Here is a 14,638-nt window from a genome sequence, read left to right as displayed (position 1 = left end):
TTTTAAAAATTTAAAATGTATACCATTTTTAATCATTGAAAGACCCAATAGTGTTATATAGAGTTTCCCCAAATTTATCTATACATTCAATATAATTCCAAGCAAAATCCTAGTAGCCTTTTTTAAAAAAATAAATTGGTGGCCGGGCGCGGTGGCTCAAGCCTGTAATCCCAGCACTTTGGGAGGCCGAGGCGGGTGGATCACGAGGTCAAGAGATCAAGACCATCCTGGTCAACATGGTGAAACCCCGTCTCTACTAATACAAAAAATTAGCTGGGCACGGTGGCGCGTGCCTGTAATCCCAGCTACTCAGGAGGCTGAGGCAGGAGAATTGCCTGAACCCAGGAGGCGGAGATTGCGGTGAGCCGAGATCGCGCCATTGCGCTCCAGCCTGGGTATCAAGAGCGAAACTCCGTCTCAAAAAAAAAAAAAAAAAAAAAAAAAAAAAAAAAAAAAACAAAATTGGTAAGGTGCTTCTAAAATACATAAGGAGTTGCACAGGATTTAGAAAAGCCAAAATAATTTTGAAAAAAAAATAAGTTCAGTAGTACCCCTTAATCTGTTGTTTTGCTTCCTGCAGTTTCGATTGCACATAGTCCAGAAAGGGAAAATTCCAGAAATAAACAATTCCTAAGTTTTAAGGTGACACCACTCTGAGTAGTATGATGAAATATCTAGCCTTCCCACTCTGTCCTGCCCAGGACATGAATCATCCTTTTGTCTAGTGTATCCATGCTGTATATGCGACTTGCACATTACTCACTTAGTAACCCTCTCAGTTCTGAGATCAACTGTCTTGCTATAGCAGTGCTTGTGTTTGAGGAACCTTTATTTAACTTAATAATGGTGCCAAACTGATAGGATAGTGATGCTGGTAATTTGGATAGGCCAAAAAGTCAGAAAGTGTCTCCTTAAAGGGATGAAAAGTTCTCAACTTAAGAAAAAAACATGCTGAGGTTGCTAAGGGCTATGGTAACAATGAATCTTCTATCCACACAACTATGAAGAAGAAAAAGGAAATCTGTGCCTTTGAATTTTTGATGTTATACTTCAAACTGCAAAAGTTATATGCATAGTGTGCAATCAGTGCTTAGTTAAGATGGAAAAGGAATTAAATTTGTGGATGGAAAGCATGAACAGAAACATATTCTGATTGACAACAATGGATGTTCAGTACTATTCACAGCTTCAGGCATCTACTGGAGATCTTAGAACATATCCCCCATAAACAAGGGATGACTACTATATACTACTTGACTTTGATATTATTACGTATAATCAAATGTGTTACTGGTGTCATGACAGACAAAAATCTGAATTGAACAGAATAAAGAGTACAGAAATAGACTCACACTATGGTCAACTGATTTTAAACAAAGAACCAAGGCAATTCAATGGAGAAAATTTAGTATTTTCAACAAATGGTGTTAGAACAAATGGATATCCAGAAGCAAAAAAAATAAATAAATAAACTTCAATCCATAGCTTGCCATATATACAAAAATTAACCAAAAATAAATTATAGACCTAAACACAAAACTTAAAATGATGTAATTTCCAAATGAAAACATAGGCAAACTTTAACTTTGTGTCAGGCAAAGATTTTTTAAGTTATAACAAAATCACAATCCTCTTTAAAAAATTATAAATTTGACTTTACTTATAGTTAGAATAAATGATAATTTTTCTGTGTTAAGAGGAAATAATGGCTGGGCACAGTGGCTCATGCCTGTAATTCCAGAGCCTTGGGAGGCCAAGGCAGGAGGATTTCTTAACCCCAGAAGTTCAAGGTCAGCCTGGGAAACATAGTAAGATCCCGTTTCTACAAAATAAAAAATAAAATTAGCCAGGCATGGTGGCACATGCCTATAGTCCCAGCTCCTCAGAAGGCAAAGGTGGAAGGATTGCTTGAGCCTGGGAGGTCAAGGCTGCTATGAGCCATGACTACACTACTGCACTCCAGTCTCGATGCCAGAGCAAGATCATAAAAAAAAAAAAAAGGAGGAAAAGCTAACATACTCCTTGTTTTTCTGTGAGTTCCCATGCATTGTTCAACTGTTAATTTAATGTATAAATTAATAACAACAAAGAAAATAGAAACTATGAGACAATGGTAAATAAGACATGTCAACAGAATGTAAGAAAATGAAAAGCAGGTAAGTGGTAACTAATTAGCACATGAAGAGAAGTGGAAACATAAGTGTCCTGCAAAAGGGAGGTCAAGATTTATGAGGTCAGATGACTCCAGTAAAGCTCAGGAACTGGAGACAGCTGGAACAAATGGAGGAAGAGAAGAGCATGCTAAAACAGAGGGATTGATTCAAAGTCTACATAAGAAGCAGGAGACCAGGTGCAGTGGCTCACTCTTAGCCTCAAGCAATCCTCCCCTCAGCCTTCCAAATAGCTGGAACTACAGGCACCTGCCATTGCACCCAACTCATATTTTACATTTTTTAAAAAACTATCTCATATTGTGGATCAGTTAATTCTGTAACTTGGAAAAAATATCACTTTTGCTTCTGAATGCATTGTGACAATTTTTTTTTAATCTTTTTCTCATCAAAAATTCCTGTTGGTAGGCCAGGCACGGTGGCTCACACCTGTAATACCAGCACTTTTGGAGGCCGAGGCACGTAGATCATTTGAGGTTAGGAGTTCAAGACCAGCCTAGCCAACATGGTGAAACCCCATCTGTACTAAAAATACAAAAATTAGCCAGGTGTAGTGGTACCCTGCTTGTAATCCCAGCTACTTGAGAGGCTGAGATACAAGAATCGCCTGAACCCAGGGGTGGAGGTTGTAGTGAGCCAAGACTGCACCACTGTACTCCAGCCTGGGTGAGAGAGTGAGACTGCATCTCAAAAAAAAAAAGAAAACAAGAGGGAGAAATGAAGCAGAAAGCCTTTGGAATCAGAGACACCAAGCAGCTTACCAAAAACAAGAAGACTGAATGAAATGTGACTTGTAAAATATCAAAAGTACTTTCCCTATCTATTCCCATTAACATAACGGCAGGCTTATACTCACAGATAACGAGCCAAATAAAATAAAGGACATCCAGTTATATTCGAATTTCAGATAAATAACAAATAATTTTTAATGTATGTTTGTCCTAAATACTGCATGCAAATTTAAATGGTGTCTTGTATTTTTTGTGGCCATCTCTGGCAGTTCTACCTTCAGACTAGAGACTGGCCCAGAAAGGAAGTTAAAGATATGAACATTAGTGACACCTTTTTTTGTTTGTTTTTAGGTTGATTCTCGCTCTGTCACCTAGGCTGGACTGCAGTGGTGCAATCTTGGCTCACTTCAACCTCTGCCTTCTGGGTTCATGCAATTTTCCTGCCTCAGCTTCCCAAGTAATTGGGATTACAGGTATATGCCACCATGCCTGGCTAATTTTTGTATTTTTAGTAGAGGTGGGATTTCATCATGTTGGCCAGGCTGGTTTTGAACTCCTGACCTCAAGTGATCCACCCACCTAGGCCTCCAAAAGTGCTGGGATTACAGGTGTGAGCCACCCGACACAGTCAAGTAGGCTTTTAACAAAATCACAAATCTTTACTTGATCAAACACTATATATGCATTCTCCATGGGTAACAGAGTTTTCCTCTAAAATTTACTCAAATCCTAAGACCCAAAAGTGAAAGAAAATTAATTTAATATTCTAAAGTAAAAAAGATTTATTTTTAACTTAGAATAAATATAGTGAAATATGATATTAAATTAAGACATTGGAAGTAACGAAGCAAGAATTCAAGAACTATTCGAGTTTAATATTTCTTCTTCAATGTTTTCAAAGAACAATTAACAGTACAATTATGGCCCTTATTTTTATATGGCAGAATAATCTTGGATTAAAAAATACATTATTCATCCAACAGATGTTTTAAAAGTGACTAACTCGACAATATACTAATATTTTTGTACTGAAATGATAGCAAATAACAGCTACAAGCTAAAATATTCCATATGATTCACAACACTCCCAGAAGAATTCAGGGAGTGGTTTATAACTAAAGTTTGTGCAAAAGGGAAAAATAGCAGAGTTCAAATGACCCAAAAACAAAAGAGTTAATAAATCAAAATTTGTAACAATGGTTCTCAAACCTGACCCATTAAGTCAGAATATCAGAGAGATACAGCCGCCAATTTTTTGTTTTGGTTTGGTTTTTGAGACAGGGTCTCACTCTGTCATCCACGGCTCACTGCAACCTTGATCTAACAGGCTCAAGCAATCCTCCCACCTCAACCTCCCAAATAGCTAGGATGTCAGGTACATGTTACCATGCCCAGCTAATTTTTGTACTTTTTGTAAAGACAAGATTTCACCACGTTTCCCAGGCTGGTCTCAAACTCCTGGGCTAAAGTGACATTCCCGCCCCTCAGCCTTCCAAAGTGCTAGGATTACAGATGAGAGCAAACATGCCCGGCCACCTCAAACTTTATAATTTTTAAAAACTTCTCCGTGAGATTCTCATAGTCTATAACATTGTGGAATCACTGCTTTGGAATGCTGACTTGAGTATGCTCATTCAATACTATGATCTACTGCATTTTAAGGACAATTATGATGCTATAAATATGATGAAATTATTCTTCTTACCTTGGACATGTTGCTGACATAATTCATTTGGACAGTACTTTCCTTATCAACTTGATTACAAAGGTTCTGTAAAGTAGATGCATATTCTTTGTCACTTTTTATTCTCAGGGCCATAAATTTCCTTACTGTTTCCAGTAACCGTAATTCCCAGTCTTGCAATTTTAACACTGCTTCATGTGAATTCTTCAGGTCACTCCCAAACCCCATTTTTGTAAGGCACTGGTTATCCTCCACACTGCACAAGCGAGCCTTCTAATCAGCACATATCTGTGTATGCAAACAGAAGAGAAAAACTCTTAAATAAAAAGGAAATTTGTCTTCAAAAAAAAAAGTTATGATAGACTCTTCTTTGGGGTAAAAAAAATCACAACTGAATACTTTCTTCCAAAGATCAGAAACAAGATGAGGAGGTCCACTCTATTGTCGGCTTCAACATTACACTGAAGTCTTAGCCATTACAATGAAATAAATGAAATAAAAGGGGCATTCAGATTGGAAAGGATGAAGTAAAACTATCTTAATTTGCAAATTATATCATATTATATGTAGAAAATCCTATGTAATGCAACAAAAACACTATTAAAATAAACAACTAAAATCCTCCACCAATTGTGCCCCCGCCACCCTGCCTGCAGGAACACCTAATTTAACAACTATTTACACACACACAAAAATCACCTTCAGAAGAACCAGAAATCAGCTGAGAAATCAGAGTACGAGGTTTAACTTCCTATAGCTGAAAGAGGTACGAAAAGGGTAGAAAACAGTCTTGAATCAAGACCAGTCCTCTCCCATTCCCTGGGAGTGGTCACATGGTGCACAGAGTATGCTTGGAGGAGAGAGAGAGGGCACCGTGATTGTGGGACTCTGCAATAAACTCACTGCTGCCCTGTCATAGCAGAAAGCAAAACCAGGAAGAACTCAGCCAATACACACCCAGGAAGGAAGCATTTAGACCAGCCATAGCCAGAGGGGAATTACCCATACCAGCAGTCAGAACTTGAGTTTCAGCAACCTAGAGAGACATGAGAGAGGGAGGCTATAGGAGGGCTTGCAACATCCCTTCTGCACCCCAGCCAGCATAGCTTGCAGCAACTAAAGTGACTCCATCCTTCTGCTTGAGGAGAGGAGACAAACAGAAAAGAGAATGTTGTCTTGTCTCTTGGATACCAGCTCAGCCACAGTAGTACAGGGCACTGGCAGAGTCATTAGACCTCCATTACAGGCCTTACCTCCTGAATGACATTTCTAAACATAACCTGGGCCCAAAAAAAGCCTGCTGCCTTAAAAGACAGGACCCAGTCCTGGTAGGCTTCAGCACCTGCTGACTTAAGAGCCTCTGATCCCTGAATAACCAGCAGTGATACCCAGGTAGTACACTGTGGGCCCTGGGTCAGACTCAGACATGCTAACCTGAGGTGAAACCTAACACATTCCCAGCTGTAGTGGCTATAGTGAGAGACTCCTTGAGAAAAATGAAGAGAAAGGTAAAGGGTACTTTGTCTCACACGTTAGGTACCAGCTCGAACACAGTAGGGTAGAGTATCAAGCACATTCTCACAGCCCAATTCCAGGCCTTGCCTCTTGGATGTTACTTCTAGACCTGCTCTGGGCCACATAAGAGCCTACTGCCCTGCAGGGTTAAGTCCCAGGCCTGGCAGCATTCACCACAGTCTGACTGAATAAACCTTGGCCCTTATGTCAACATCAGCAGTAGTCTGGCAGTACTTCCTGTGAGCCTGTGGTGGTGGTGGCCAGGGAGAGAGGCTCTTCTACCTGTGGAAAGGAGAGGCAAGAGCAGGAAAGACTTTGTCTCGTGGCTTGAGTGCCAGTTTGGCCATGGTAGAACAGGGCACCAGGTAGATTTCTAAGGTTTTGACTCCACTCCCTGGCTAAAAGACAGCATCTCTGGACCCACCTGGAGCCTGCAGAAACTCACCACCCTTGAGGAAAGGACACAAGCCTAGCTGGCTTCTCCACCTGTTGATTAGAAAGCTCTAGGGCCTTGAGCAAACATAGGCAGGAGTCGGCGATTACAGCAGGCCTTGGGCATGACCCAGTGCTATGCTGGCTTCGGGTCTGACCCAGTGCAGTTCCAGTACTGGTAGCAACACAGTGACTGTTTCACCCCACCCCCAGCTCCAGGTGAGTCAAAACAGAGAGAGAGACTCCTTTTGTTTGGGAGAAAGTAACAAAAGAGAACAATTTCTGCCTGGTAATGTAGAGAATCCTTCCAGATCTTATCCAGGATGACAAAGGCAGTACCTCTACAAGTCTACATGAATCATAGTGTTACTGGGCTTGGAGTGGCCCCTAATGCAGATACAGCTTAGATCACAACATCCTAGTACCTTGAATTACCTGGAAAGCTTTCCCAAGAATGACAGGTACAAATAAAGCACATAAGTGAAGACTACAATAAATATCTAACTCTTGAATGGACAGACTCTGACGAACATCCACAAGATTCAAGACCACCCAGGAAAACAGGACCTCCATGCATAAACTAAATAAGGCACCAGGAACCATTCCTGGCCTGAAAGATATGGGACCTTTCACACAGAGAATTCAAAATAGCTGTTTTAAAGAAACTCAAAGAAATTCAAGATAATAGAGAGCTGGAGTTTAGAATTCTATCTAGATAAATTTAACAAACAGATTGAAATAAATAAAAAGAATGAAGCACAAATTCTACAGTTGAAAAATGCAACTGACATACTGAAGAATGCATCAGTGTCTCTTAATATCAGAATGGATGAAGCAGAAGAAAGAATTAGTGAGCTTTAAGACAGGCTATTTAAAAATACACAGTCAGAGGGAAAAAAAGAATAAAAGAGAATAAACCATGCCTACAAGAATTACAAAATAGCCTCAAAAGGGCAAATCTTTTTTTTTCCCACTTAGACATAGTCTATCTCTGTGACCCAGGCTGGAGTACAGTGGCACAATCACAACTCACTGTAGCCTCAACCTCCTGGGCTCAAGAGATCCTCCTGTCTCAGTCTCCTGAGTAGCTGGGACTACAAGTATAAGTCATCACACTCAGCTAATTTTAATTTTTTTTTTGTAGAGAAGGGGGTCACACTTTGTTGCTCAGGCTGCAGTCAAACTCTTATGTGCAAGCAATTTTCCCACCTTGGCCTTCCAAAGTCCTGGGATTACAGGCATGAACCACCATGCCCAGCCAAAAAAAAGGCAAATCTAAGAGTAATTAGAATTAAAAAGGAGGTACAGAAAGAGATTGGGGTAGTAAGTTTACTCAAAGAGATAATAACAGAGAACTTTCCAAACCTAGAGAAAGATATATTCAAGTACAAGAAGGTTATTGAACACCAAGATTTAACCTAAAGACTATCTCAAGGCATTTCATAATCAAACTCCCAAAGGTCAAGAATAAAGAAAGGATCCTAAAAGCAGCAAGAGAAAAGAAACAAATAGCATCCAATAGAGATCCCATATGTGTGGCAGTAGCCTTTTCAGTGGAAATCTTACACGGCAGGAGAGAGTGGCATAAAATATTCAAAGTGCTGAAGGAAAAAAAAAAAGCTTTCGCCCTAGAATAGCATATCTGGTGAAAATATCCTTTAGGCATAAAGAAGAAATAAAGATGTTCCCAGACAAACAAAAGCTGAAGAACTGCATCAACACCACATTTATCCTAGAAAAAATGCTGAGGGAGGGGAGGCCAGACACAGTGGCTCACACCTGTAATTCCAGCACTTTAGGAGACCAAGGTGGATGGATCATCTGAGATCAGGAGTTCGAGACCAGCCTGGCCAACATGGCAAAATCCCATCTCTACTAAAAATACAAAAATTAGCCGGGCACAGTGGCAGGTGCCTGTAATCTTAGCTACTTAAGAGGCTGAGGCAGGAGAACTGCTTGAACCCGGGAGGCAGAGGACACAGTGAGCCGAGATCACGCCATTGCTCTTCAGCCTGGGCAACAAGAGTGAAACTCCATCTCAAAAAAAAAAAAAAAAAAAAAGGAAATGCTAAGGGGAATTAATCAGAAAGAAAAGGACATTAATGAGCAGTAACAAATCATCTGAAGGTACAAAACTCACTGGTAAAAGTAAGTACACCAAAAAGCAAAGAATGTTATTATAACATTATAATAATAATGTGTAATTCTTGTGTATAAACTACTCCAGTCCTAAGAAGAAAGACTACAAGATGAACCAATCAAAAATAATAACTACAACTTTTCAAGACACAGATAGCACAATGAGTTATAAACAGAAACAAGAAGTTAAAAAGCCGGGGGGGGTGGGGTGGTCAAAGTTAAAGTGTAGAGTTTTCATTAGTTTTCTTTTTGCTTATTTGTTTATAAAATTATGTTAACTTCTCATGAGTTTAAAATAATGAGTTATAAGATAGTATTTGCAAGCTTCATGGTAACCTCAAATCCAAAAAACATACAAGGAATATTAAAAAAAGTAAAATTAAGTCATATCACCAAAGAAAATTATCTTCCCTAAAAGGAAGACAGGAAAAGAAGAAGACCACAAAACAACCAGAAAACAGATAGCAAGCATGTAGAAGAGAACCCTGAAACACTGCTGCTGGTGGGAATGTGAATTAGTACAACCACTATGGAGACCAGTTTGGAGGTTCCTCAGAAAACTAAAAAGTGAGCTACCATATGATCCAGCAATCCCACTGCTGGGTATATAACACCCAAAAAAAGGAAACCAGTATACTAAAGAGATATCTGTACTCCTATGTTTGTTGCAGCACTATATACAACAGCTAGTATTTGGAAGCAACCTGAGTGTCCGTCAACAGACATATAGATAAAGAGATGTGATACATATACACAATGCAATACTATTCAACCATAAAAAAGAATGAGATCTTATTATCTGCAACAACATGGATGGAACTGGTGGTCATTATGTTAAGTGAAATAAGCCAGACACAGAAAGACAAACTTGAACTCATGGAGACAGAGAGTAGAAGGATGGTTACAACAGGCTGGGAAGGGTAGTGGGAAGTAAGAGGAAAGTGGGGATGGTTAATGGGTACAAAAAATATATAAAGAATAAGATCTAGTACCTGATAGCACAATAGGGTGACTATAGTCAATAATAATTTACTTGTACATTATCAAATAACAAAAACTGTAAAATTGAACTGTTTGTGACACAAAGGATGAATGCTTGAGGTGATGGATACCCCATTTACCCTGATGTGATTATTACATACTGCATATCTGTATCAAAATATATCATATACCCTATAAATATATAAACCTACTATGTATCCACAAAAATTAAAAAAATAAAAAAAAAATAGTTAAGTAATATTATAAGGTACAAGGTCAATATACAAAAATAAATTATATTTCTATATACCATAATTGAACAATCGAAAAAATGAAATTAGAAAACAATTCTATTTACAAAAGCACCAAAAAAGAATAAAATACTTCAGAATAAATTTTACCAAAAAAAAAGCAAAATTTTTATGCTTAAAACTATAAGACACTGTTCAAAGCAATTTTTGGACTGGGTGCTGTGGCTCACACCTATAATCTTAGCACTTTGGGAGGCCGAGGCGGGTGGATCACCTGAGGTTGGGAGTTCAAGACCAGCCTGACCAACACAGAGAAACCTCGTCTCTACTAAAAATACAAAATTAGCCGGGCATGGTGGTGCATGCCTGTAATCCCAGCTACTCGGGAGGCTGAGGCAGGAGAATCACTTGAACCCAAGAGGCAGAGGTTGTGGTGAGCCAAGATCACGCCATTGCACTCCAGCCTGGGAAAGAGAGCAAAATTTCATCTCAAAAAAAAAAAAAAAAGGAGGCCAGGCACGGTGGCTCACGCCTGTAATCCCAACACTTTGGGAGGCTGAGGCGGGCAGATCACCTGAGGTCAAGAGATCAAGACTAGCCCGGCCAACATGATGATACCTTGTCTCTACTAAAACTCCAAAAAAAAAAAAAAATTATCTGGACATGATGGCACACACCTGTACTCCCAGCTACTCGGAAGGCTGAGGCAGGAGAATCACTTGAACTCAGGAGGCAGAGGTTTGCAGTGAGCCAAGATCGCACTACTGCACTCCAGCCTAGGTGACAGAGGGACACTCCATCTCAAAAAAAAAAAAAAGATAGTAATTTTAAAAGACCTAAGTAAATTGAAATATTCATGTTCACAGATCAAAAGATTTAATATCGTTAAGAAAAAAAGATTCTCCAATTTGATCTACAAATTTAACATCTATATTAAGATCTCAGCATTTTTATAGAAATTGACAAGCTATCCTAAAATCGATATAGAAACGGAAATGAAATAACTTGAAAAGAAGCACAAAGTGAGAAGATTCACATTTTCTGACTTCAAAACCCACTTAAAAGCTACAGTGATCAAGACACCATGGTAATGGCATATGGACAAACATAGAAATCAATGGACTAGACTAGAGGAACCAAATATAAATCTTCACATTTACGGTAAAGTGATTTTCTGCAAGGTGCCAACTCCATTCCATGGGGAAAGAAAAGTCTTGTCAACAATTGGTCCTAGGACAACTGGATTTCCACATGCAAAAGAATGAAGCAAGATGCCTTCTTTAGATCATACACAAAACATTAACTATAAATGGATGATATACCTAAATATCAGAGCTAAAACTATAAAACTCTCAGAATAAAAACAAGTAAATCTTCGTAATCTTGGCTTAGGCAATGGTTTCTTAGCTACAACAACAAAAGCACAAATGACAAAATAAAAACACGTTAGTTGGATTTCATCAAAATTTAAAACTTCCATGCTTCAACAGATATCATCAAGAAAGTGGAACAGGAGCGTATATTTACAAATCATATATATATGACAAGGAACTTCTGGATGAAGGACATAAAGAATTTTTACAACTCAATAATAAAAAGACAAACCAACAAAAAATCAACAAAGGATTTGAATCGACAATTCTCTAAGAAAAATGTAGAAATATCCAATAGGCACATGAAAAGACGTTCAATATCATTAGCTATCAAGAAAATTCAAATCAGAACTACAATGAGATAACTATTTCACATCACTAGAATGTCTCTAATCAAAAAAGACAGATACGTAGTTTAGCACTAAAGTGCTAACTGAAACCTTAATGGTGCAACAATTCAACGTGGTTCATCCCTTGCTACCTGAAACATTAAATGGTGCAACCACTGTGGAAAAGTATTTGGCAGTTCCTTAAAAGGTAAAACATAGAGTTAGCATATGATCCAGAAATTCAACTCCCAGCTATATACCCAACAGAAATGAAAACATATGTCTATGCAAAAACTTGCATATGAATGTTTGATGCAACATTACTCACAACAGCTACAAAGTGGAACCAACCCAAATATACATCAACAGATGAACAGATAAATAAAATGGGATAATATCTATACAATGGAATATTATTTGGCAATGAAAAGGAAGTACCAATATGGGCTACAACATGGATGAACCTTGAAAATATTTTACTAGGTGAAAAGAAACCAAACACAAAGATCACATTGTATGATTTCATTAATATGAAATGCTCAAAATAGGAAATCTATAAAGTAGATTACTGGTTGACTGGGGCTGGTAAATGTGGGGAGAAATAAGGAATGACTGTTAATAGATACTGGATTTCTTTTTGTGGTGATGAAAATGTTCTAACATTGATTGTAGTAGTGCCTGCATAACTGTGAATGTACTAAAAACAATTAAATTGTATAGTTTCAATGGGTGAATTCTTTGGTTGTAAGTGTAGCCAAAAAAAGTTTTTTTAAAAAATTACTACAGCATAACTTATAATCATCTAAAGATCAGTTATCATAAGCTTCCCCAAAATACCCTGTTCGTTTGTTATAAATCCTGAAAATGATGGTAGAATTTATTTTGCCCCCCAGTTTCCTAGAATTTCAGGCAGTAAAATCTTTCAGAGCCAGGTAGAAGAAATGAAGAAAAACACCTTTTATTGTTCATTCCAGTTCATCCATAATAGAGGTAAATTTCTCGTTAATTCAGCTGATATCCTCTAAGCTACACAGAAAAACAAAGGGTTTGGCTCTCTAACCTCAATAATCTTATTTGAAGACATGGTAAAAATTAGGGTTTTCCAAATAGAGAAAAAAATCACGTGTGTGTGTGTGTGTGTGTGTGTGTGTGTGTGTACACAGTTTTTTAAGATGGGATCTTCCTATGTTGTCCAGGCTGGAGTGCAGTGGCTATTCACAAGCACAATAACAGCACATTGCTGCCTCAAACTCTTGGCCCTAAGCAATCCTCAGCCTTCCAATTAGCTGAGACTACAGGCACAAGCCATTGCACCCAACTAATATTTTACATTTTTTTTAAAAAAAAGTTGTATCTGATATTGTGGTTCATTTTATTCCATAACTTGGAAAAATATCACTTCTGCTTCTAAATGCATTGTGATAATTTTTTTTTCATTTTTCTCTCATCAAAAATTCCTGCTAGTGGGCCAGGTATGGTGGCTCACACTTGTAATCCCAGCACTTTGGGAGGCTGAAGCAGGTGGATCATTTGAGGTCAGGAGTTTGAGACCAGCCTGGCCAACATGGCAAAACCCTGTCTCTACTAAAAATACAAAAGCTGGCTGGGTATGGTGGCACGCACCTGTAGTCCTAGCTACTTGGGAGTCTGAGACATACGAATCACTTGAACCTGGAAAGCAGAGGTTGCAGTGAGCCAAGATCATGCCACTGCACTCCAACCTGAGCAACAGAGTGAGACACTGTCTTAAAAAAAAAAAAAGAAAAAAGAAAAAAAGGAAAATTCCTGTTGGTAGATATTTCAGATATCTCCTGGGTTTTGTTGTTGTTGTTGTTGCAAATACTACTGCAAATTAATTAAAGTTGGAATCACCCAGAAAATTTCTTAGAAATGGCAATATACAAATTAGGACTGAAATAGTGACCATGATTTAGACTATAAAAAGTCAAATGGGAAATGCAGTTCAGGAAATAGAGCAGTATAAGGCAAAAAAAAAAAAAAAACAGTGAGTATGAGGTACAGTAAAAAAAAAAAAAAAAGCAAATGTCTCCAAAATCAAACTCTATGTGACAAGTAGTGAGAGATGGCATGCCAAATTATCTTCTGCTAGTCCTCTGCTCAAGAAACTAATAAGCCCAAACTCCTTGAATTGATTTGTGTCAACACAAGGTTACAATTTTTGAAAACCAAGATCATGAACACAACAGTTTAAAAAGATTAATTTGTTGGTGCTAGTTAAGCAAGTATGTTCAGTTTGTGAAAATTCATCAAGCTGAGCACTTATGATTTGTACATGTGTGTATGTTATAGTTCAATAAAAAGACAGAGACACAAAGCTAAATTTTGATTTGGCAGCTAATGAAACATAAGAACCCATTATAGCAATATAGCTTGAGAAATGAAGATCTAAAATTGACAATGTCAATGAGAATTAAAACAAAAGATTCTTAACCTAGTGAATGGATTTAGTGAACAAAAGAGACAATTCAATGTGATTTTTAAGGCTTTAGAAATAAAGAATCATGACAATATCAATAGAAATGAAAGAACAAGAATACGGAGCTACTTTGAGTAAACTATATTCATTTCAGCTGGAAATTTCACCTGTAGGTAAAATACTAAGGTTAAAAATCCAAATTTGAGAGTCAATTACTTAAAGGTGACTGATGAAACCAACAAACTGAATGTTGACAGAAAAGCAGAGAGTTAAGGACAAAACCCATGCAGCCAGGGAGTAAGAGCAGGTACTTTCAAGCCTCCAAGATTGAAAGAAGGAGAAGCCAACCAAAGGATAGAAATTAAGTAAGCAAAAATATAACAGGGGCCTGGCAGAGTCACAGATGTCAGGAGGAAAAAAAAAGATATTAGTGTCACAGGATCTTTTGGGTATTGCTTTGCCAGCCAGAAACCTCTGTGGCCAGTGCTGCCTCTACTTGGGTTTTGCTTGTGCCAGCTGAGCTCATTCCATCCACTTGGCCCGGCAGGCTGCACTCAGCTCACACGACTAGCCTGGATCCCACACCTGCCAAGGG

At 38.2% G+C, this 14,638-nt stretch overlaps 1 protein-coding gene across 6 annotated transcripts in view; it reads right to left on the bottom strand.

Annotated features, from left to right (window-relative positions):
• Positions 1 to 14,638, bottom strand: part of FER (FER tyrosine kinase) — a 520,940-nt gene that overhangs the window by 461,697 nt on the left and 44,605 nt on the right. For all 6 annotated transcript variants that reach the window (XM_012459750.2, XM_012459791.2, XM_012459801.3 and 3 more), the window contains one exon: positions 4,608 to 4,874. In XM_012459750.2, the coding sequence (XP_012315173.2) occupies positions 4,608 to 4,814 (207 nt within the window). In that variant the 5' untranslated portion in view covers positions 4,815 to 4,874. The remainder of the gene's footprint in view (positions 1 to 4,607; positions 4,875 to 14,638) is intronic.

The sequence above is a fragment of the Aotus nancymaae genome, unplaced genomic scaffold (assembly GCF_030222135.1).
Source record: "Aotus nancymaae isolate 86718 unplaced genomic scaffold, 86718_ANA_hifiasm-v0.15.2.pri h1tg000014l, whole genome shotgun sequence".
Taxonomy (NCBI): Eukaryota; Metazoa; Chordata; class Mammalia; order Primates; family Aotidae; genus Aotus; species Aotus nancymaae.
Note: the sequence above shows the minus strand (reverse complement) of the source record. Positions and strands in the feature narration are given on the sequence as shown.